The sequence below is a fragment of the Embiotoca jacksoni genome, unplaced genomic scaffold (assembly GCF_022577435.1).
Source record: "Embiotoca jacksoni isolate LCO1_2020_lvr unplaced genomic scaffold, fEmbJac1.0.p SCAF_12, whole genome shotgun sequence".
In the NCBI taxonomy this organism is placed as follows: domain Eukaryota; kingdom Metazoa; phylum Chordata; class Actinopteri; family Embiotocidae; genus Embiotoca; species Embiotoca jacksoni.
The window spans coordinates 18568157-18593604 of record NW_027185252.1 but is presented as its reverse complement, the minus strand read 5'-3'; the positions used below and the strand labels follow the sequence as shown (position 1 = coordinate 18593604).

Sequence of the window (25448 nt, the reverse complement as noted above, 5' to 3'; positions counted from 1 at the left end):
AACGCTTTGGCAAACTTGGACGATGGTGAAATAAGATGACGACTGTAGAGGAAGATTTTAGAAGTTATGGCAGCTTTCTGGCTCAGCATTCTCATTATCTACCATATATGATATATTTTGTTGGCTGAAATGTTAAATAAACACAGCCAAATGGCCTATTTTTTCTGGAATTTTTTTAATAATCTGCCCGGCCATTTATGTAAAACAGAATAAATGAACGTGGGGAAAACGAGCTCTCTGGATGACGCGTTAGCAGATTTTTCAAGACCGGAAGCTGTTTCATCCATATGGCGACTGCTTCTTTTAGTGTGTGTAACCTATAGAGGTGTAGTGTAACGGAAGAGCATACATTTCTAGGCTAATAGGTTGCCGAGGGCGACGCTGCAGCTGTGCCGGGCCGCAAAGCCGCACTCTGCAAAACCAACTCTCATCTTCACACCTGCTGCTCGAGGGTAAAGAGGGAGAAGTCCTCATGAGGAACCTCGGGTTCCACCGCAGGTCTTTTAAGTCGTTTTTAGAGGAAGGACGGCTGCCTGGGAGAGAAGAAAGGAAAAAAAACAACTAACTCAGTCTTCATCATTTCCTGACCTTTCTACAGACACCTTCCCAGATATGATGAGCGTGTCACAGTCTCTATTGCTGTCCTTTTCCCCTCATCTCTGTCTGTCTTCTCTTCCCACTTAGTTCCAGCATTGGTCTCTGTTCTATTTCTATCACACCGGGTCCTAATGAGGGTTTATTCCCAGAGAATTGTGTGTGTGTGTGTGTGTGTGTGTGTGTGTGTGTGTGTGTGTGTGTGTGTGTGTGTGTGTGTGTGTGTGTGTGTGTGTGTGTCAGAGGGAATGATGCTGTAGGAACCACCAGCTGAGTTCCTCCCATTACCTCTGACCTTCTTTGTCTCTCTCCATCCGCCTCCCACTCTCTGTGTTTGGATGTTTACCTGCCCATGTGACTGTTGGCATTAGCGAGCTGTCATTAAACTGCTGTCAATGCCAATGACTGTCACGTCCCCTTCGAGTGTCAGCTCCCCGCCTCGGAAGGACCGGCCTTAATGAGCACCGCGGCGGAAACCTGAGCCGAGGAGATGGAGTGACAAAGGGGGGGCAAAAGTGTAAAGCTCCCGGGGAAAAGGTAGAGGAGGGGAGGGGGAGCAACAGGGGACCAGGCAATTATCCTTCCTCGGAGGCTGCGTATGGCCTTCCAGCCCCGTAGCAGTCATGTTACAAATGAGCTATATCCTCCACCACTGTGGAAATAATCACACCTAGCTACCATCACTCTTCACCGCATCTGCTCGAGGACAGATGTGCCCAAACATCAGAGGGAGAAGTAAAGAAAGACTGGAGATTGGAGTGGGAATTCAAACAATATTAATGCCAAATTTGATTTTTAATAACACTATATTGCTTTGCCAACACGGCTGTCTTTACTGGAATGCCCTGAAAACACACTTGAATTGAATTGTAAGCAGAGCAGAGGGAGACGGAGAGAGAAACTAGGCCTTATGTATCAAATGGAGAGGGAGGGGAGAGCAGAGCGCTACCTGCACTCACATATCAGAAGGAGAAACAGGGAGGATGATTCGCTCCAAGCTATGGGCAAAAACAGTGTGAGATTCTTGGCAAAAGGGAGTCAGACTTGAGTAAAGCAAAGTCCAGACTCCCCAACTTTGATTATGAATCCTCCGTTGCATAAATCCATGAGTTGGGATGAAATCTGTGGTTGCACCTGTCACGACCGGCCATCATGAGCTGTCTCAGACCATTTATGAGGCAAAAACAAGATGCTGTTATAGTTGGTGCCACTTGGGGACAGGTTTGATGAGGAGGAGGATTCATTTCTAATGTCACTGGCAAAGTTCTACTGCTTACATAACTGTTCAAATTACTTGCTGTCCTGCTAACTTTTCAGAGTTGCCAAGAGTTGTCTGTGAGCATTACACACCCGTACCAATGTTTCAGACTTTGGTAAATCTTTAGATTAAACGGCAGCCTCGAGTTTGGTCTTCTGGGCTTTGCCATCTTGCTATTTTTGGAGCCAGAAGTGACCATATTTGGACGAGCTCGGGAAGAAGGAGGTGTGGATCTGAAAGAATCTGATTGGGAACCTGAGGACACTGCGCTCCCCCATCTATAATGGAAGCCTGTATATATATACATATACATATACATATATATATATATATATATATATATATATATATATATATATATATACACACACACCATGTCAGCTGGTGTGTTGTGTTTGGTCTGAACTGCTGCTAATCTGAAATTATCTCTAAATCAGTGCTGGACTTGATCTGACCTGTTAACACGAGGATAACCTCGATAAGGATGGGCCAGGATTTTCATGGAATTTTTTTTTTTTTTTTTTAATTGAATAGTTTCTACAACTCTTATCTCGTCGTATTTCCCTCATTTGAACCAGCACTTGGTAGTAACGCATCACTACCACCAGAAGGAGGAAGTGATGCACCTGAAAGCTGTTTGCCAGCCACAGCGAAACAACAAAAGGAGGAGAATAAGAACACACTGTTGCCCGTCTCCTGTGAAACGTGTGCGGGCGCATTGAGATCAGATTTAAACATGCACACCTTCAAAATAAAACGGAACAAAAAAAAGACTGCAAACTCTGCCCGGTAAAGCTAGCTCGCGAATATTGAATGGTATTTTTGCTTGAAATGCTTATTCCTCCACCCGGATTTTTTTTTATTTTATTTTTTTTTTATGTATTCTGATCTTCTGGACATAAATCAGGCTTAACTCGTGCTGCCAGCATGCCGGCAGCTGTGGCTTCGGTCTCCATTAACAGGCAGCAGGCGTAGCAACAGTTACATTGTGAGAATTGTGACGCAGGGTCTTCGGCTGCCAATGCTTTTAATTGGCTGCCAGGGGACGTGTCTCGCAATGTGATCTAGGACCACCGTTTTCTGTTTAAATCGACGACTTAAGGTTTCACAGCGTCTTCCGGTACAACACGCAGCTGTCAATCCGGGACAGCCTGAGCCACGCGGAGAGATAGAAGGCCTCCCATTGAATGGTTTTGAATGTGATAACGGTCTGGCAGAGGGATCGCTTCATCCTGTGAACTTTAGGACACAGGCAAATAACACAAAGAGGAGCCGGCGTGATGAAAGAGGGAGATTGGGAAGACTGGTGCAGGTAGATGTGCACCCTCAACACTGCATGTATGGAACAAAAGATGAAGAGCAGAGTAAAAGCAGCGCTCGCATGTTTTCAGATGGCTTTTATTTTTTTGTATTTTTTTTTTTTTTTTTAAAGGAGGAGGTTTTCCTCCGCTTCCCCCTCAGGCAGCTTCCCCTCGATCAGCTACCTCACGACTCCCCGCTGTGCACGAACGAGCCCACGAGTGCACACACACACACACACACACACACACACACACACACACACACACACACACACACACACACGCCAATGAGCCCATTTTCTTGAAGCACCTACACAAACTGCAACATGCAGATCGTGTTTCACAGCGCGACAGTGAGCCGTAAACACCTCCCTCTCAGCACTGTTTGCGCTGTAATCAGTGTCCTAACCACACACACACACACACACACACACACACACACACACACACACACACACACACACACACACACACACACACACACACACTTTATGAATAACAGTACAGAAGTCAAAACCCTACTTTATGACGCAAGTAGCAATCGCAGCAACCGCTCCGAGTCTAAACATTAAATGGCCATTAATTTACTGTAACATTACCGTTTGCTTGGTCTCGTAATGAACACCGAGTGGAAGTCACGGTTCGAACATCTTATTTACTTCCAGCTACGTCTCCTCTGCCTTTGCGCCGTTCTACGGGAAGCTTAAGACTCCTGCTGTTTAGCATTCACAAACAGCAGGAGCACAGAGTGAGGCCACAGCAGGCCAAAAAAAACCCCCACAGACGAGATGACCTCCAACAAGGACAAACTTTATCTGGACGTCTCTGCGATCATCTGTCTGACTGTGGGAGGGGAGTTTGCGTCCATGGGTGACTGTAGAAGTGGGTCTGAACATGAGCGTAAATATATTGAACGACTGGAAGCAAAGCTCTCCGACAAGCAGCAGCAGCAGCAGCAGCAGCGGCTCGTTTTAAGTGAAGTTTTAGCCAATAGAAGAAACACCGCTCGCGTCACATCGATGTCTTTATCTTAGTGAGAACACAGCGTCCTTACAAGCTTCCTCTTTGTGTTTGCATTTTAAAACCAAAAACTATGAATGGGTCTTTATTTACACACGCTGTTTATTCCAAACAAAACTGGAGTGAGCGTAAATCGTTATTAAAAAATTGTGGGTTGTTCTGCTTCTCGGCTTACTGCAGATTCCCTTCGGTATCATCGAGGAAGTGACAGCAGCTTGAGGGAACAAAGCAATAAGTAAAAATTTACATAAATTCACATGGTAATGTATTCGGCATTGGGCAATGACTTTCCATATAACATAGGGACATGTATTTAGAGGGGGGAAAAAAGATTGTGTTTTGAATGGAGCGAAGCAGAAAGAATTTGCAAAAGCGTGCACAGACACGAGTATAATGAACAAATATTAAGCCGTGATATTTGGGATTCAAAATGAAGATAAACTCTTCCAATCTCTGGAGCCCCGTTGTGTCTTGACGCACACACATCACGCCCTGAATTCATTACGGAAAGTCTCACGCAGGCATCGAGGCGAACACAAAGGAATTCTTTGACTAACAAACGGCCCACAAGTTAATCCAAAATGGTTGTTTTATCAACAATGGCCACCAATGATGATATTGGCACCTGAGACAAGGTTGAAAAGAACTGCGGTAATTTGGTTTCACAATATGCAGAGCGCACGCAGACATGCCAAGTTTTCCTCCCCGCTGTATTCAACCATTGACAAATGCAAGCCTCAGTATTGTGCTGCTCTGTAATTAAATGGAGACGTGGGGTCAAAACTCCCAACAGGTTGGCCGGCGTGAGAGGAAAAGCAAATTGTCTCTCCACTAAGTGACTTCACAGAAAGAATTATATTAGCTGTATTTATCACTATTATTCAAATAGAAAAATGACTTGTCTTTTAAGCGCCATAATAAGATGGGAACTTAAAAATAATCTCTCCCAGCCTTTTCCTTTCCAGCCTTTTCCTTCTCAGCGATAATGACACTGGTGGGTAATTGAGGGTACGGCACGCACACGCACCCACCCACCCACACACACACACACACACACACACACACACACACACACACACACACACACGCTGCATGAAAAACACCTGAAAGACACATTACCTTTCCGAAGCTCCCTTTCCCAATGGCCCGCAATATCTGGAAGTGGTCAAAGTTTACTGTGAAGAAAAAGAGAAATAGAGCGAGTGAGTACAGCTAAACAAATAAATAAAAGAGAAGACGACATGTGCCGTCATAAAGTTTTAGCCCAGGTGCAGATCTGCTCTTGTCTTGACTATGCACTCCAACACATTGGATTTACACTGAAATAATGGCTGTGAGGTTAAAGTGCTGACTCTAGGCATCCACCTGACACTGTTCACATCTACATCCGATGAACTGTGAATGTATTGTAGTCCATCGTTTGCTGTTTCCTACTTTTAAAGTAACTGGACATGGAGACACAAAGTCATCGCATTTAATGGTTAGTTGCAAATCTTGTGAGATCAATAAGTGGCTGAAGTCTGCCACCCACGCACACATCAGCAGACGTTTCCCTGCTGATGCTCTGCCGGACCTGTACTGCAACCCTCCTCACTTCTGGCTTTCTTTGACGGGTTTGTGGTTTTAGTTTGGTCTTAAACAACACGGACTCAGCTGGCCAGTCAAAAACATCCTGTTCAGTGTTTAAAAGTGATTGATTATTTCATGTGTGGGTACGAGTCCTGCAGCATAGTCCTAAATAACAAAACTAAGGGCGATATTTTGAAATTCTTAAAGCACAAAGTGTAAAGGCGAATAGTAGAAATATCCACTGCTGTTGGTTAAAACTTCAGGAAATCTGAATGCAAGTGAGCTGAATTGTTCAAAGAGGTTGTACTTAATGTCTCAGTTAATCATAAGTGTGTTTAACATGAAAGGAACCAACCAGAGTGTCATCTTAAAAGCCAGGTGCACTGGGACCTTGGTGGGTTGCTATCATAACAGGGGTTTTCAAAGTAGTAGAAAGAAACAGATCTCAGCAGAGGAGACAGATGTGCTCATTGACAGACACAATAACAACATTTGTACCTTTAATCTTTTCATGTTTGTGTGTATTCGCATGTTACTGTCTAAATACTGCACTGGGTGGATGATAGAGTCCTAAAAGGCTACGGCCACGCAGAGTGTGGCTGTGCTTAGACACAAATGCTAACACTAGCATGCTAAGAGGCTCACAGTGAAAATGCGAACAAATTAACGAACAAGATAATTCATTTCTGTACAAAATATCATGGTGAAATATCCATCTCTCGCTGGGGTCCTTCGGTCTGGACCAACTCACTGACACTGCCTTCCCTTTAGTCACCGGGCTACGGTCAGACACTGGTCACCTGATATAGATGTGACCACAACCGAACTCTCATCAAGCTGAAATTCAGGAATTAGACCCAACAATCACTGTTTAATTCCAAATCCAGCGTGCAGCAGCACAATAACCAAAACACATTCCTGCAATAAGACTCTCACTGTGCATTACTTTGAATTGGTATCATCAAGCCCACTAAATCAATACACAACAGAACATAACGAATATCTGTCATGAAATGTTTAAAACCGGGTTGTTTGACCACTGAGGGAGAGAAAAAACTGTTTTGGACGAGGAAAAGTCAGAGCACAACAGTCAGAACATGATGGATGTTTCTCCAAGATCTCATCAGCGTGGCTTCAACAAAACATATTACTTTCTGATCACACCCATTTCACGGTTAAATAATTTTAATAAGGCTCTGCTGAACTAAGGGCATTTAAGGAATGAAGTTATTTTTTTGAAATACTTTCGATCTTTCATCAAATCTGAACTTAATAAAAACAAAACATTAAACATTCAGTGGGTGAATTTTTATATATATATATATATATATATATATATATATATATATTACTTTTAAGCAATGTCACGGAAAATTGGACAATTTCAACAAAGGCACTAAAATCAATTATCAAGACTGCATGCTTGAATTTGTACAAATGAAGAAATAATATATGCCCACAGCCTCGAAATGAAAAATACTTCTCAGGAGTTGCAGCTTATTCGAGGAAATATCAGAGCAGAGGAGGCAGTCTTATTTCAGGAAACCAGCCAGCTCACAATCATTCATCTTATCTTATTTTCTCATTTCAGTATGTATAATCGCACACTCAGATACTTTGGCTCATTGCCTTCTTCAGTAGATGTGTTCTGCAGGTTGATAGATTCGTCCCGTGAGGAGTTTAAAACAGATCCTGAGAGGGAGCTGGATGGATGGGAGTAGGAGAGGAAGAGTTTTAGAGCCTTTAATGAGGAATTCCTCTCAGTGAGAAGAAAACATAACAACCTCTCGGTGATGTAATACGCTATCACACAGACGGTTCTGCAATAAATACTAAAAAAAGAAATACGCTGTGATGGTAAATGCAGTTTAGTTGAGACATTTTTGTGTGTTCTTGAAATCTATAGGGCTAAAAGGTTTGTGTGAAATATCATGGAGCAGTTCTTCTGATCAATTCTGTTTTTATAATTCAAACTGAAGTGATATCAAGTTAAATTAGAGGCCTGTCAGTGTGCTGTACACGAAACAAACTAAAATACAACTGCATTATCGTAAACTGAGCCTATTTTTATAGAAACACAATCACATGCTCACAATAGCAGAAATGCTATTGCAGTGCATGTTAAGATATTCTTTCCATTCTTAGGTGAAAGCTGCATAGTTGACAATTCATGGTTCGAATAACGAACCTATTTTAATTTTGGTTTGAGGACACCTCGTGTTGCTCTTTAGCTCTGTTAGCTTAGCACTTTAGCTAATGTTAGCTCGAAAGACTGACAGGGCAAATGGCTCGACAGCTCCCGTGCAGGTAATCAAAGATTTTGTGTTACAGGATGAAAATGATGAAGTTACACCTGGGAGACGTTTCACAAACTATGGAGCTCATTAGCCGCTTGCCTTGAGGCCATCACCCGGAGGGTTTATGTGGAACAAGACAGTTCTTTACGGACAACCATAAACTACACAAATACAGGATGGTGCCACTTTAAAAGCAAAAAAAAAAATCCATCTGTGGGTGAGTATAAATATAGATAAAAGCATGTAGAGACGACATTAGCCAGAAAACAGCAACTCACGACAATTGCCTGTAATTAAGTTGTAATTTTTCTAATATGTTTAGTGTGCGAGTTACAGGTGGGACCTATTGGCAGAAATGGAATATAATATTCATATTTTTGTTTTCATTAGTGCATAATCACCTTAAACTAAGAATTGTGGTTGATACCTTCAAATAAGAGCAAAATATCTCCATAGTCCTGTTCCACAGACCGCACCACATGTCACCTCCCTCCAGTAGCCCAGAAGGGATAAACCCAACACTGGCTCTCCGCAGGGGGCTTTTGCATTTTTCACGAGATTCGCAGCCACCGTAGATTCTCCTGCACGCTTGAAAGGAGATAATGGGGATGATGGGGCTCGGGATGTTTCGTTGTTCGCAATCTGAGACCTCACTGCTCGACGCCACTAAATCCTACAGACTGCTCCTTTAAGCCAGAGGAATCAGCGACGTTTTTGCTGCACGTACAATAATGTGGGAATGTGGGCTGATGAAGGCCGTCACTGGCTGACCTCCTCCTCCTGGTCATCTGTGTTACTGATTGAGACTTGCATCTGCTGCTTGTGTGTGTGTGTGTGTGTGTGTGTGCGTGTGTGTGTGCGTGTGTGTGTGTGTGTGTGTGTGTGTGTGTGTGTGTGTGTGTGTGTGTGTGTGTGCGTGTGTGTGTGTGCGTGTGTGTGCGCGTGTGTGTGTGTGCATGTGTGTGTGCGCACCAGTGCCCCAGGCAGATGTGGCTCACAGCAAGCATGATGCTAACTCATGCAGCTCCCCCTTAAAAGTCAACCAGCTTCTGAAGCTCACATCCTGATCTGCTCTGCCCCCTGTCCGTGTAGACAAGGAGCAATCATGAGCGAAGACGGCACCCGCTGGGCTCCTGCAGGCACGCCCACCGCCAGCCGACCTGCGCCCACCGCCAGCGTTGAAGGAGGAGATAAAGCCCACAATGCTTTGTGCCTTTCAGATGAAAGACAAGAGGTGTGGTTTCTGTGTTTTGTCTGGAAGATAGACTCCGGTAATCCAATGCGGATTCTCCTCTCGCAGTCTTCTGTACACGGCTAATCCTCTCGTATGGCGCGGGCCCGACTGCGCACCGTTGCCGACACACTCAGACACTGTATACCGTGAACATGAGCTCTTCATGTGGTATTAATGAGGACGAAGCCAAATTGGGGGGGGGGAGACAACATAAAGAAAGCTCATAGATTCAGCAGTTCCCTCTTTCAGATGAGAATGATGATGCATTTTTCCTCTCGCTCTCATGCCAGCGTACTCCAGCTCAGAGTGCTTGCCGGGTGGTTGAACAGATTTGGAAAACACCCCCCCCACACACACACACACCCCACCCTCCCCCTCTGCCTTTGGAAATGATGGAGCTTTGTCAGGCAATTTTTGTAACTTCAACAGAGCGACACACCCACTTTAGGTGTGCGGAGGTGACAAAGAGAGTTGTGATTGAACTTTTCTTTCAAAATCTACTCTGTCATTCTTCACAAAAATATTTCTGTACATTCATGTGGTAACCCAGGGCAACACAATGAGATCCTTCCAGGAGACACCGAGTGGAAAGAACTGCAGATCTGTGCGTATAAAGTCAAACTAGTTCTTTTCCCCATGTAATCTAGACCTAAAACTAAGCAAACATATGAACTGATTCACTGACAGTTTACTCAGAGAGAGTACAGCTGCTAACTGGGTTAGCTGGGATGTTAAACGTGATGTTAAACGTGACGTAATGAGCTACATGTATGTCGAAGTAATTCCTTTGAGAAAAATGGCCAGGCTTCAGACTGCTCTGAATACACGATACATTGGTTTTCTTTATATGGTCATCTGTTCCAGACGCAGTACGCCGATACAAACAAATAACTCAAAGTAATTTTGTGCCACCAGAATAACATTTAACAAGCTACGTTCCCTAAATGGAGCAGAAAAAAAAAAATCTATATTTATACAGCTTGTGACTATGTCACGCATAAAGCAGGAAATTAATTTACCTGCTGTAATTTTTGTTACTACTAATGTTCATGCCGTCCACTCTCATAATCTATATCGTGAACAGATCGATTTTAAAGTTGCCATTTACAATTGAGAAAGATAAATTAAGTCAGTAGGTTTACAGTTTTCTTTCGGTACCTCCACATCGGCAAAAGGTTGAAGTGGGACTCGCGCGCCGGGTGCTGCCAGTCTGCTTTTAATGAGGACAGCCTTAAAGTGACGGCAGCTAAGAGGGCTTGTTTCAGGCAGACGATGACCTGCGTGGCAGTAAGATAAATGATTCCTGTTGTTCTGGGTTTCGTACCCTCATGGTTGAAATGCACTTATTGTAAGTTGCTTCGGATAAAAGCGTCAGCTAAATGAAATGTAATAAATAAAACAAAGGTAAATAAGGAGTTATTTTTACCGTGAAAATAAATCATGGAAAGCTACTCTTGTGAAGTCCCAGAATATATATATATAAAAAAGAAATGAACATAATACTTTAATTATTTTAGGATGTTAACCGGGCTTCACTGTACCTGCTTTCACACTCATTTACCATCGCGGGTGTAACGGTACGTGTATTAACCCGACCCCAATTGGTGCGCAGCATTTGGTTCAGGATGAAACGTATTCTGTGATCCAAACAGTTACCGTCAGAAGTTTTTCTGCATACTGGCACTCCTGAAATGAAAATGATTGGAACCACTCCAATAATTCAACATAATATGAATATGTCCTGAGTAGTGATGAAAATGCTTTTATGGCTGCACGTCTTAATGGACATGTTTTTTATTTCTTTATTTTATACAGCTCAGTCTTTTCTTATTAACATAATGCAGCATTTAAGTGCTTTATCTATTGCAGTAATAATTATGTCCAATTAGACAGTAAAATAAAGGGTAAACATGTACATTTATGTTTTTCCTTTTCTTTTTTGCACCAAAAACTAAAGAACGATGACTCCAAAACCAAAGTTCTTACTACTGAACCTCGAACATCACATACCATTACACCCCTATTTAAAACACTGTATAATTCTTGGGAGCCAATTTAAATAAGTATTATACACACGAACTTTAAAATCAATATTTGTTAACAATCAGGGTTTAGTCGAGTCCTCACGACCCCGTGTGGGGAAGGTTTGTACTGGGATAAATCCTTCTAAAGGGTCTCTAGTTTCACAGTGGTGACCTGCTGTTAACAGCTGATATAATCTACTGATATGTTTGACTGATATGAGAGAATAAAAGATTGCTATCAAGTGGTTTTCACTGCATGTTGCTATATGACAAATTAAAACTCAATATATAAATGTACATATTTCCTCATCCTTAAGCTCATGGATTAAGTGTTTCTTCTCAGGTTTTTTTTGTCTAATGTTGCCGATAAATGTTTGCTTTACTGCCGGCTGATGGAAACGTGAAACAAAATGTACAGATGAAGTTCTGTTAAAGTGATCAGATTCACATTAGTGCAGCTCATTACTTTCATACCCTCAGCCCATAGTGTTATTAAGAGAGGCCTTGTTTTTGAAATACACTGAAGAAAAGCCATCACAGTAGCGCTGCACCCTCCTCACAAAGACATTCATTTACCATGCTGTTTACATGTAAGGAGGAATGTGAGCTAATACACACAAGCAGTTTGTCTTATTTAGTGCCAATTTTGGATCTGACTTCAAAATAAGGAGGACAACTGTCACACAGCACTGAAACACACCGTACACGTGACCTGTCAGGTGGCATTTACTTAAGAATCCTAACAAATGTTAATTCGCCATCCTTAGAATACGATAATATACGACAGATAACACAATCACAACCATCCACCACACATTTTTCTTTTTCTTTACCATCGATCCATATACCGAGTATCGCAGCTCTTCCTCGAAGTGACTCATCGCGTAATGGAAAGCAAAACAAAAGTGGCCCTCCTCCTTTGAAGCAGCCCGCTGAAACGAGCTGCTCTTCACATAAAGGGGGCGAGAACAGATTCAACCCTTGCTCCAATGCTTGAGGGGATAACAAGTGCAGAAACGGCGTTTCCTGTAACCGTCACTTCAGATGGCTCCCTCATGCTGGGAAGAAGAATGACGTGGGAGGCGATATAGGTCTTTTATGTCATTCATGCTTTAGTCTGACTTAAATCACAACATATAGCGGGCTGTCTCTGCGCTGGCAGAGCAGTGAAATCAAACACCAGAGGTGAAGTGCTTGCAGTTCAGTCAATAAATGAGCTCACAGCAGCACAGATGGTTCATTGGTCATTCGTGGCCTTAAAAAACATTATCTTCGCCCCTTTTTATCTTTTAAATACATTAACAACCTCGGTGTGACTCACTATTACAATGTGTTTCAATGAAGGTTTTTTTTTTTTTTTTTTTCTAGTACTGACTGTGAGTGTAATTTCTTCCCTGGCTTCAAGTGGGTGATTTGAATACAGACGCTGCAGCGGGTGTTGAACCAGATGATTAAAAGGACAGAGGGCATAGATTTGTTAAACAAACAAGGGAATTCTTCGTGATACATCCACGCTGATTAAGAAAGGCTTCAATTTCCTTCATCTACTCCTTCTGATAATGCTTGTGAAATCAATGGATAACCACTGACTGCACTTGTTATTTGTGTCGTGTCACGGTCAAATGGTACTCCAGAGCATCCAGCAGCAAGATGATGGTGAGGGAAGCTGGATTGGAAAAAAAAAAAAAAAAAGTCGTTTACAGCCTGCTGGCTCCATCAGCCGCTCTCAGGTTTCACTGGACGCTGCACAAAAGACGACGGCCAAATGCTGCGGGCAACTCGCAGCCTGTGGTGCGATTTACCGTCGAGGCAATGGGAGACTGATAACATCTTTTCCCGTGTGTGGGCTGCAAGCTGCTGACACACCAGGATGATATGCTGAGTTGTCTCTGCAGGGGTCCTCGGTGGGTGATTGGCTCCCGTGGAGAAGCTGATGTTGGCATGGAGCCCATGTCAAAGGGCACGCAGAGCACCAGTCTGAGAGGGTCTCAGCGGGTTTGAATCGGTCTGCATGAAACGTAAAACCGCCGACTGAGTCATAATTACTCACTGAGAGGAGCACACCCGTGTTGATCTTATCATCACGTAGAGATCCAAAATTTCAAACGCTGGTTTCATTCATAATTAAGGTAACTTGGAAACACACATCTGCTGAACAATTCAACACTCTTACACAAACTGCAGGTTTGCAGTGCAAAACACTCGTTTGTATTTACCACCGCTGTGGAAGTCAGATTTAGTCAATTCAAAATACTTAATTGTTACAGTTAAGAGGAAAATGCAGTGCAATATCAAATGAAGTAAGTAAGTGCAAGTCCAATAAAGAAGACATTTGTTCTCAGATTAGGTTTCACATTCGTTCCTCTGTGGGTGCAGCTTTTCCTGCTGCCCTATTTTCTTTGTCATTTCTACTCTCTCATGCAGTCAAGTCACTCATTCATAATCTTGTCGTTACCTTGAGCTCTGTGGCAATGTTTTTAAGCCAATCAGTTTCTATTCTTTAACTGACTTTATAATTCTGTCTTTCAGACCTCCTGATGTGCTCCTTCCCATCACCACCTCATCTGTCTGGTTTCCCTGGGAACCGCAACTGACCCTTCAGTCATCTCAGATCCTCCCTCACCCTAACCCATCGAGGCAGGTGACCGCCCACCTCTGAGCCTGGTTCTATCGGGAGGTTTCATCCTGTTAAAAAGGAGGGGTGTTTTTTTTTTTCTTTCTTTATACCGTTGAGGGTTTCTTCCTGTTAAAAGAGTTTTTTTCTTTCTGCTGTCGGAGATTTCTTCCTGTTAAAAGGGAGTTTTTCCTTCCTGCTGTCGGCGGTTTCTTCCTGTTAAAAGGGAGTTTTTCCTTCCTGCTGTCGACGATTTCTTCCTGTTAAAAGGGAGTTTTTCCTTCCTGCTGTGGAAGATTTCTTCCTGTTAAAAGGGAGTTTTTCCTTCCTGCTGTGGAAGATTTCTTCCTGTTAAAAGGGAGTTTTTCCTTCCTGCTGTCGACGATTTCTTCCTGTTAAAAGGGAGTTTTTCCTTCCTGCTGTGGAAGATTTCTTCCTGTTAAAAGGGAGTTTTTCCTTCCTGCTGTCGGAGGTTTCTTCCTGTTAAAAGGGAGTTTTTCCTTTCTGCAATCATGTGGGATGTGTTAAATTGTTGGGTTCCTGTCCTAAATGCCCTGTTGAGATTTGGCACCACACAAATGAAAATCTGAAACCTACATATTTTACTCCACCACCTTCACCTAAACTCAAGGGGGGTCCTGTCCTATCTCCTACGTTTGGGATATCTCTATGGAGCGGCCTCTAATCACCAACATGCATTACTCAAACTGTCATACTGCCAAACTATATTAAATTGATATTTACAACTAATGATATCTCATTTACTGAGCTGAAGTTCTCCAAACCTGGCCCAGAAATCCAGAGTGGATTGATTTAAGCTGCAGACTGTAATATCAGTTCACACAAGACCATAAACTTTTGCCTCCATCTGCTCCGAGCGCTGCATCTAATATCATTTGAAGCTCCGTTAATGGATGCTTCTTGGCAAACGCACCCTGTAAGTCTTGTGTTTTTAACACAAGCTTGTACTGTCAACCTTTTGTAAGGAGAAGCAGATATTGTGCTCCTTTCTTGTTTTCATCTCCATCCGAGCTGTTAATGTGCTCCACAACAATCCAATAACCTTGGTGGTAGCGGCAAAGGGAGTTTCATACAAACTCATCTAAAGCTCTGCAACGATTTCAGTTAATAAAATCAATTGTAATACAGAGGATAATTAAAGACACAAAAAAAAAGGGGGCGGGGGGTTTAGGAGAGGCGAACCATATGGAGGACACCTTCAAGACCATGAAAAATATATAATGCAACGAGATCATTAACCTTGCTAATTACACCCTTGGAAATACTGAATTACAGAGTTTTGCGCTCTCAAGAGACAACCTTTGAGAGCAATTTTCTTTAACTGCATAACTTTTATAAAGTAAAAAAACGAAACAAACTGAAGCACAGTTAAAGTGCTTCTAATTATCAACTGAAGTCACACAGAGCAGGAATACGAAGACACATGCAAAAATCAATGGTCTATATTCATATTTTTGCATTAATTATGAATGAGACGCTCTTTATTAATCACTATCACAGTCTCTGCTCCCGGCACAGAGAGGGTTGTGCAGTGAGGGGGGATGGGGGGGGGGTGTGGGGGTGTGGGGGTTCATCATTCGATCACCAGAATTGTGAATTCTACTAATATACAAGTACCTTTGGTTTCAGCTATGCTGTGATTCACGACAAACAGATGCTCGGCGGCGTTTGCACTGAATATTGAGAGAGTTTAAGTTATTCATGCAATGTCACCTGCCTGAGAAAAGCTAGTTGGAAGGTGTGATTGAATACGGAGGCTGCAATGTGGTCAAGCACACACATGAAAACCCCACCTGGCTCAGTAAATGACCAGAAACTCACCTTGTTTTGAGCAAAAACAGCCATTTTATAGATAAAAATATAATTCTAGATTTAATCAGTATTGGAGACAAATGCCTGAGTGGACATGAGATAAAGAACTTTTTTGGCTTGCTGACTTTTGAGAGTACTAAGATAAAGCATTCTCTCTTTTCCCTTCAGATCTAACCAGTTGTCCTTGAAGAACACAATACCATTATCTAGTAGAAAATAATAATGTAAAACCACTGAGAGGGGGAAGATTAAATATTGATACACGCCTCCATAAATCAAAACACCACCCACAACATCTCATTCTCCACTACGCGGCCTCCAGTTTCACCCTGGGTTCCCCCAAAGAGGATATATCTGACTGGAAGAGTATCACCACATGATCAATAAACTGGACCAATGATACTCTTCTGCTGTCACCTGAAATGGATGCATCACGCTGAGCTAGGATGCTACCGGGGGCCGCGAAGGAGGCAAAGCGCCATCCTTAATGGGGAGGCAACCCAATACCTTTATGTCAGTGGAGCTTGAACACATCGATCTATGCTATACCACTTAATACGATGGAGCCGTGCTCCACCGTGCTCCCTCCACAGGGCTGGTTTCAAGCGCCGTCTCATATTCTGTAACAAATACAATGTTATGTTTGCGTGAGCCATTAATTCACACCCGCGCCTGCTTGGTTAAACAGCTCTGTGTTAGGAAACTGATGGTTATCATACTATGCACTATTGCTTATGACCGGTATTGCAATAAAAGTGTAAAAAAAAAAAAATGGAGATGATATAATCATTAGTTGCAGTTGGATGCAAAATAGTAAAAACAAAAAACAAAACCAAAAAAACAACTCCACATCAACAGTAAAATAATTCTGCTTTACATTAACAGATTTTATTTATATTCAAATAAGGGAGACTTTTTACACTTCAAAATAACAATGTAACTGATAATCATCATCATTATAATAATTGTGAAATACTGTGTACCGTCATGCCGTGATATTTTCTGAGATGGTTATCGTGCTGTAAAAACAATTCATACCGTTGCAACCTTTGTGCTACGAATAATACGTGAAAGTAAATGAAATGTAGTTTCAAAATACATATTTCATTTAAACTACTCTTTTGGTTAACAGCTCTGTGCTACGCAGGGTTGCAGTGGTATATCAGTATCAAGGTATATCGTGGTATGAAAACTGATGGTTATCATACTATTCACTATTGCTTATTACCAGTATTGAAATAAAGATGCAACAAATGCTGATGAAATAATCATTAGTTGCAGTTGGATGCAAAATAAGAAAAAAAAGAAAAAAAGAAAAAAAAGAAATGCACCAGAATCAACAACAGTAAAATTCTGATTTACATTAACAAATTGTATTAATTTTCAAATAAGGGAGCCTTTTTACACAATGTAACTGATAATCATCATCATCATTATAATAATTGTGAAATACTGTGTACCGTCATGCCGTGATATTTTGCCACTGAAATTTGAGATGGTTATCGTGCCGTAAAAATAATTCATACCGTTGCAACCTTTGTGCTACGAATAATACGTGAAAGTAAATGAAATTTTTGATAAACACAGAAAATATACAGTTGACTTAAACTACTTTAAACTTTATGGATGCTTATAATGAGAGCCAATATAAACAGCTAACTTTCTCAGGTCACATTAAATACGTGAACATATAAATACTTTTAACGTTGTATGAAAAGACTTGGTTGGTAACAGCGATCCCACTTAAAGAATCGTTTTCTGCACTTCTCTTTCAGCTGCTGTCCGTCCCTTTCATCTCCTGGGCTTTGTTCAACCCTGATTAATACTGCAAATCAATATCATCTGTCAGACGCGAGCACTTACTTATAGCTCAAGCTCTAGTCCCCATGATTGAGTTCCACTGGTTCTCACCGTCCGTCCTTAACAATCAGGCGGCGATCTGTGCTTAAGTTCTGCCACACGTTCTTTCTCGCTGTAAACCCGAAAGCCTCCACAGCGTTCGGTCGTCTCCGCAGCGCTTTCATCGCATCATCACCATCATGTCTTCTGTCCAACGGTGACATTTAGTCCACAAACACCGTGAGCTGATGGGAAACGGGGTTTGTGGAAAAGCTGTGAAGCGAGCCACACAACGGACTGTTTAGAAAGGCTCTGCTCCAACGCTGGATTTGTAATCATTAGTGTGCCGGATGTCACTTTGTTCAGCAACTCCTGCTTTCATCACCGTCTCACGATGAATGCGTTTCCACCTAAAAAGTTTGTATTGAAGCTGGAAAACATCACGCGGAGTTCATGGAGGTGCCCCGTGTTCTGATGCGCGACTGGCAGCTTTCATTATTTCAGTCCTGTCGTGACGATAACAACCCACAACGCATACTTCTCGCCTGACAGCGCAGGACGCGGACACGCGGCCGACACAAAGCCCGTCATTACTGCAACCATTTGAATTATGGTTTCAAAAGGATGACGACCTGAAATAGTGAAATATCGGTAGAGTCTTAACAATTAAATATCAAAGTGAGGCCGAGTTCTTTTCAAATGTGAAGCAGTTTCACGCGGGAGGCGGGAAAAGCGAACTCTGAAATGTTCATGCGGAGCACGTTTGGAGTCCGACTCACGCCGAGTGAAAGCGAACCGTGTCCATTGGACCGCGCTTTTTCCTCAAGTTCTCGCGGCGGCGCGGCTCGCCGGCGGGAGGGCACGTGACACGACACCCGCAGTGCACCTCCGATCAGTCAGACCTCCTCTAAAAAAAACAACAAAAAAAAAAACTTTGCTTTACAGCAGGTCCCCCTCCTCCCCACGTGATTACTGAATATTTGATGGCAGTAGTAAGCCATATTTCCCGGTCTGTAGTAGTCAGGCTGTTACTGGGACACACTCGAGCCTTTGATATCAAACATCCGACCGAACGCGTCGAGAGGCAGCAGCAGCAACACTTCCTTGAAAGACCGCAATCATTTCCGCTGCCTGCGTTTGCAGAGTCCGAGCGGCGGTTTTGGGCCGTCCTGACCTTGAGCTGACGTTCTTTGATCTTTATTGATGGGACTCTCATTATAATGCAAAAGGAGAAGACTCGCACGTTCTCTTTTGATCAGCGCGGGGAAGGCTGCGCGCTCCTCGGACGGCGATGGAAGACGAACCGTTTCGTTCGCGCCGTCGCTCGTTTCTAGTTTTAAAGCGGAGCACGTCGAGGTGCTTCTCGCGCTAATAAAAAGTGTATTTGCTGTAAGAAATATGGGTCAGGAGAAAGAAAGAAAAAAAAAAAGTGGAACTCAATTTCCACAGATGCTTTGCCTGTTTGTGACAAAGACGAGACGCCTTCCTCACAGCGCGGCGTTTCCCTGTTTGCTTTAGAGATTTGTATGGAGTCAAAGTTTAGCCTCAAACTGGTGTACAAAAAAAAAAGAAAAAAAAGCACGACATAAATTTGAAACCGACACGCCAGGAAAGCACCTCCACAGTGCGCTGAGGGCCACGTTTGATGAAACTGTTGACTTAAATCACTATCATCACCGAGCAGCCATCATCATCATTTTCTCTCTGGTACACTCGAGCGCTAATACATCCTAATTGGGGATCACTAAACAGAGCGACTCATGAATATTCACAGACACTACGGAGCTCATTGTCTTAACAGGCGTGACAATTTCAGCAGCGGATCTGGGCTGATAATTGGACGAGGGGAAGGAGATGAGTGCGGAGGGTGCGCCTGGATACCGAATTCCAGCGGCGAGTCGATGTGCCCTGCGGGCGAAGTGTCATGCGGTTGTACCGTCTTTGTATCTCCTCGAATTTGCACTAATCATCCCGAGATGTTTTTTTTTATTTTTATTTTTATATCTTCATCTGCTGGATGGCTTTTATGATACCACAAAGGAGTCATACCGCTGGAAAACTAAAGCAGCCACTACGGCTTTTTTTTTTCTCTCTCTCTCTCTCTCTCTCCTTTGCCTTGCTAATGTGATGAACCTCTATTCGAAAACAAACCAAGTGGGGCATGTGATTCATGCACCATACCAGGTTGCTAAGGTTACTCATCAAATTTGAATGAACTTGATCAGCTGGGGTCATAAAGAAAATCAATAAAGGTTATAGATCAGGGATGTGTGGTCAACTGCCAAAGTTTCTTTTCCCGAGTGTTTCATCACCAACCGATAGGAACTGCTGTTTTTCCTCCCCGAGCAGTCACGGCTGCGTCTTTCTCCATCTGTCAATCACCTCCTACTCTCTGCTCCTCCGATTTATGTGGACGGAGACACTGACCAGTAATCTGGTTTGCCATGTGCGCTGCTAAAAGTATTTATTTTCCTTGCCTGTCCGTCTTCTCCTGCTGCTCTCTTTGTTTCAACCTTTCCGTGAAGGACGTCTTTTCTCAAGAAGCTGCGACTGACCGATACCGTCGGATGTCTGTGGACATATTCTTCACATTGCTACTGACAAAATAGAAAAATACACAATCTGTTCTGTCAGAGAAAGCCAATCAAGATCCAGTTTACCAGAGGGATGTTCTCATCCAACCTTTCCTCCACTCATACAAATTCCAAAAACCAAACCTGATTAACATGTTTTTTATGAATGTAATCAATATATTCTGGCCAAGAAAAAAAAAAAAAAAGTCTCATCTACAGGTCTTAACTGTAAAATCTTTATTGCAGCAACTGGAATAAACCTTAGCAAGGAATAGAAGTTGCTGTTAAAACACGGTTTACAATAAAAGCCTCTTCGGAGGACATTTGGCTGACGTGAGCGGGTCGTCAGCTGATGCAGGTCACTCGTGTTCCGTCGGTCTCGGACCTAATCCCTTCCGCATGAACGCTATTTTGAGTTTGCACTTTCAACAGCTCCACAGCACACATGACACACATCGAGGCATTGACTTCATATTTCATGAGAGAAGTTGAATGAGGCTTTTTGGAGCCGACCCCTCGTGGCCCTCTGCGCTGTCGCAGTTGAAGGCACTTCCGCATCGGGCTCATTTTCCAGACGCCGAAGCGACGTCTACTTCCATCTACAGTCTACGGTTTTAAGTGAGTCTCATGCACGGGACTTCCTACTTGTTACAACCTCTGAGCCAGTTTGTGACGATCAGCACCGATTGGCCGCCGTCGTGCGTACTTCAGGTCTGTTTCTGCACAAGTATCTCTCCCAACAATATTTTCAACAATGCATTTCGCAGTTAAAACATGATACATGAACCACATGAGGTAAAGCAGTCACAATGCATTTACACAAACTCGCATGCACACGAGGCACTGCTGAGGCAACACGACGTTAATGTTTATTCTAATCTGATAGTGAACTGTACGGCCGCCATTCTGACGGCGTCACGTTGAATGAAGTATTCGCAGTCGCGTCAAGTAAATCCTCACAAACGGGAAGCCATGTCACACAGAACGAAAGAGATGTGTAATTGGACCTCCACACGCCGAGGAATCACTCGGGGAACCCTGTATCGTACATCTAAAGGCTGTCAAGACGGGGAGGGGGCGAGACGAGAGCACTTCTGAGGATAATTCTGCACTGCAGCACGGGGACTCTCGCACGCATGCCACCGTCACAGCCAAACATCATCTGGACCGTGTGAGAACTTCTGAGGTTACCATGGCAATGCATCCCTTTGTGCTTGTGTTGTGTGTGTGTGTGTGTGTGTGTGTGTGTGTGTGTGTGTGTGTGTGTGTGTGTGTGCATGCGTTTCTCTCTCTGTCTGTTACGTTACATTGCTGCCACATCATCTAGTCCCTGCATCGGCATAATTCATTCGCTGTGATTCACAACTCCTGGTCCAGAATTGGTCCACTTTGTATTCGTAATGTCTCCGCTCGTTAATAAAGCTCAGGGAGGACATTGTGCTGGACTCACGCCGAACTACCGACCAGCCTATAATTAAATCTGGGGCCAGACGATAGGTATATCTACACTGAAAGTCAATGTTAGTGTAAATTTCTGCAGCGGCACGGTGTCAAGTGTCCACTGTGAAAAAGAAATAGATTCATTGGACGTTGGCCTGCTGATTCCTCGAAGGTCATCAGCGGCCTCAGCGGTCGGGTTAGCCGCAGCGCAGCGGCTAAAGATGGAAGTGAGCCGCTCGTCGTTCAAAGCTGAAACCATTTGTCAGATATCAGGAGAAAAGATGCAGCGGATTGTTTGAAACATTTTTCAGGTACACATTTACTGATATTGCCTCGTAGGGCTGGGTGAGATGGCTAATCGATGATGTAGCGATATTTTTACGGTCTTTTGAGATACACAATATATATTCTGATATTTTGACATCTTCTCTGAAGGATTCACATCAACTCTCCGATTCATACAATCGCACCAGTATTTTGATTCTTGTGGCCCTTGCAACATATGTCTGCATTCAAATATTCTTTTTCATATTCATCAGTGATGTCTATTGGAATATTTTCAAACTTGTAGGCAAAAAAAGGGTGAAAATGAACTAATTCGATCGTAGGGGTCAAAGGTCAAGCCTTTCCCAGCAACATCTATGGATCGTCTTGAGGGACGTTCTACACATTTTGCACAAACTTTCATATGGACTCAAAGATGAACTGATTAGATGTCAACGGTTACTGTGACTTCACAAAAGACATTTATGGCCATAACTCAAGAATTCCCAAAAACCTCTAATAAGACAAAATGGTGTAAAGTAATGACATTTTTCTGGCCATTACTGAAGAGCCGAGAGGGGGATTGTGACCATATTTCATTTGGTCGGATACTGAGTTGGTGACACTCATCATCGGTGTCCACCTTGAAACTGTGGTGATTTCAGACCTTCTGTGCAGTCAGGTTGAAAATTGTCTGTTCGTAGCTACTTCCTTCACCGTCAATCACCTTTATTGGCCAGACATGTGACCACATATCAGGATCCCTTTCATGTTTTCACTACATACGTAGCCCTGGCTAAACGTTCATTTAGACATCAGGATGTAGATAGGTTTCTAAAACCAAGTTAAAAGTGTATAAGTATGGTTAAAAATAGATACCGATGGATAAAATGTATTTCAATAAGAGACTCATAATCTTTGCAGTTCAAAGGTTACAGTTTATGCAAATGAGCATAGTTTGTTTGATATGTACATGATTCAGCACGTGTGTTCTCCCTAACAGGCTAACTTGGTAGCAGTAAAATATGTCAATCTTTGTTTTGTCTTTGCTTAATTGGCTTGTTCTGAAACTAACAGCCAATCCAACCCCATCCTCAGCTAGAGGGGCGGGGCTTAGTCGTATGCGGCCGGGATCAGTGATGCAGAAGCGCGTTATCACCGTCAAGTGAACAGTGACTCGTGGAAGAGAGCAATAATGTTCCGAACTTAATGGCTGACGACCGGTTATCCTATGGTTTGGACTGCTGTGCTCTACAAGAGGTAAATATGAGTTTGTGTATCGTTTTCTACACCGTGACTAAATGTTGTAAAACAAGTTGTGATGCTAATCGCGAGTAGCTGTTAGCATAAGCGTAATATCCGTTAGCTTTGCTTTCATACTGTTAGCTGTGCATTTGAAACCAGTTGTTAAGACAAGCTGTTGCGAGATCGCCATGAAGTAGTGTATGGACTTGTTGCTTAGCTGATTTATCGGATTCAGGAGACGGACATTTGTGACTGTAAGAGAGGATCGGGAAAGCTCCTTTGGACCTCGATGGAGAACTGTTTCCCGCTTGTTGTGCGTGTGCTGCTGTAGACTGTTGCTGCTGTTTCTTCTGCGCTCTGCCTGCCGTCCATTACCCAGCTTCCCCTCATCTCCCCCTCTGAATAGTCCTTGGATTCGTGAGTACTGACTAACTTGCACGTGCCTTTTTTGTTTATTGCTTGTGTACCATCACAGTTTTAGGCCTCTACGCTCCCGAGCCACGACTCAGGCCTGCAACGAGGGTTTTGTTTGTTTTGAGTGTGTGTGTGTGTGTGTGTGTGTGTGTGTGTGTGTGTGTGTGTGTGTGTGTGTGTGTGTGTGTGTGTGTGTGAGAGAGAGAGTGGGGTGCACAGTATATTGATGTTCACGTGTAATAAATGCCCAACTGTTTTTTTTTAAATGCCTTTGAAGTATGTTTGCCGTGTCAAAGTTCAGCACTTTCATGTTCTGGTGAGAGCTGGTTAAAAGGGGTAACATACAATTAAAACACAAGATAAAAGGACTTAATAAGAGGCATAGATCTTTTATTTTAATTCCTTAATTCTATTGGAGGCACCGCCAGTTATTTTAGTTTTCATAATAAGGGAACCACAGTTGTAAGACTAATCTTATTAGTGTATAAAAAACAGGTAATCGCGCCATTACGTTTAAAACTGTACCCAGAGCCCGGCCCATAGTACCGGTGTACCACACACACCTAGCAGATTCACATAATACTATATAGCTACGTGGGACGGGTGTTACACATATGTTATAAGAATATGGAAAGACATGGATGTAAACTACAACTTGACTCCTTGGCAGAGGCCTACAACCGGGACGCAAAAGCATTTTTAACTACCTTTAATCTGGAGTGTTACCAAAAAATTGGATTGTTCAACAATGCTGCAGGAAGTTTGGCTACACTTTGGAGAAAGCTTCCACTACGCCGTCAACGCTATGCATATACATTGACTCGTATATTATTGGTTTTGTTGACAGCCGCTTTTGCAGGTCCAAACTCCCTGCTTCCTGTAAATTTCAAACCTGTCCTTCCAATTAAGAACCAGCGCTCTGCCGTCCCTGTGCATTTTCAGTAGGACCTGGTTTCACAAACCGCTGGGCTGTGACGCATCACGGTGAAGAAATGGGCCGCACGGGGTTAAAATGCCATTCTAACCTTTCGACTTGTTCACAGAGGGATACATTAGGGATCTATTTAGAGCGTGGTAGGAGGTGGTGGGAGGGAATGCGATAGAGGAAAAAGAGGAGGACGAGCAGTCACAAAGAGCCTCTGAGAGAAAGGAAAAATTGAATGAAATAGGAGTTCTATACCGTCCGGTGTGAGTAAAAAAATAAAAAATAAAAAACACTGCTCAGGTATGAAAGGTTTTGTGGTATGAAAAAAGAAAACGGCGTTCTTTATTTTCAGCCCATCTGAGGTGAAAAGTACAGGGAAGGCTGAATAATCCATCTTCACCTCCAATACCAGCTGTCCTCACATGGACACATACATGTCTTCAGTGGGATGGTGTGGATTTCAGGGACTGTTAAATATGCGAGTCTGTGCTGCATGCATGTCTTAACCCAAAGTTCATGAACCACACATTTACATTGGAGTCAAAAGTGTCCCAACAGTAGATTAAAATTAACACAAATGTCTGTATAATACTTTAGAAATGTCAAACTGTGCGTCTTTAAGGTGAGAGGAGACGGACACCGTGGCCTACTTCTTTCCCCTCATCAGCTCCGATCTGAGGTGGAGGCAGGACACATCGTGTTCTGGCCCAGATACACCTGACTTCTGCTAGTCCTCACCGGTATTTAGGACAGGGCTGTACATTCAGTTCACCAGTCAGGTGTGCACTCCCACGATGCATCAGCCCGAACCCGAGTTTTTTAAAAACCCCGTACATTGTTAAACAGCTTTTTCCGACTTTCAACACCTGTAAGTAGCAGTGTGGCTGCTTTTTTATGGTTCTCTGCTTTACGAAGTGAAGCAGGTTTGTTTGCATACACACTCCCCCCGGGGACACGAAGGGCAGCTGGATGGGCGGAGCCTCTGTCAGATTTAATAGTGTTGC

At 43.1% G+C, this 25448-nt stretch overlaps 1 protein-coding gene across 1 annotated transcript in view; it reads right to left on the bottom strand.

Annotated features, from left to right (window-relative positions):
• Nucleotides 1-25448, bottom strand: part of LOC138195642 (serine/threonine-protein kinase 32C-like) — an 85273-nt gene that overhangs the window by 50239 nt on the left and 9586 nt on the right. The window contains exon 2 of the mRNA XM_069145262.1: nt 5293-5348. Within this exon, the coding sequence (XP_069001363.1) occupies nt 5293-5348 (56 nt within the window). The remainder of the gene's footprint in view (nt 1-5292; nt 5349-25448) is intronic.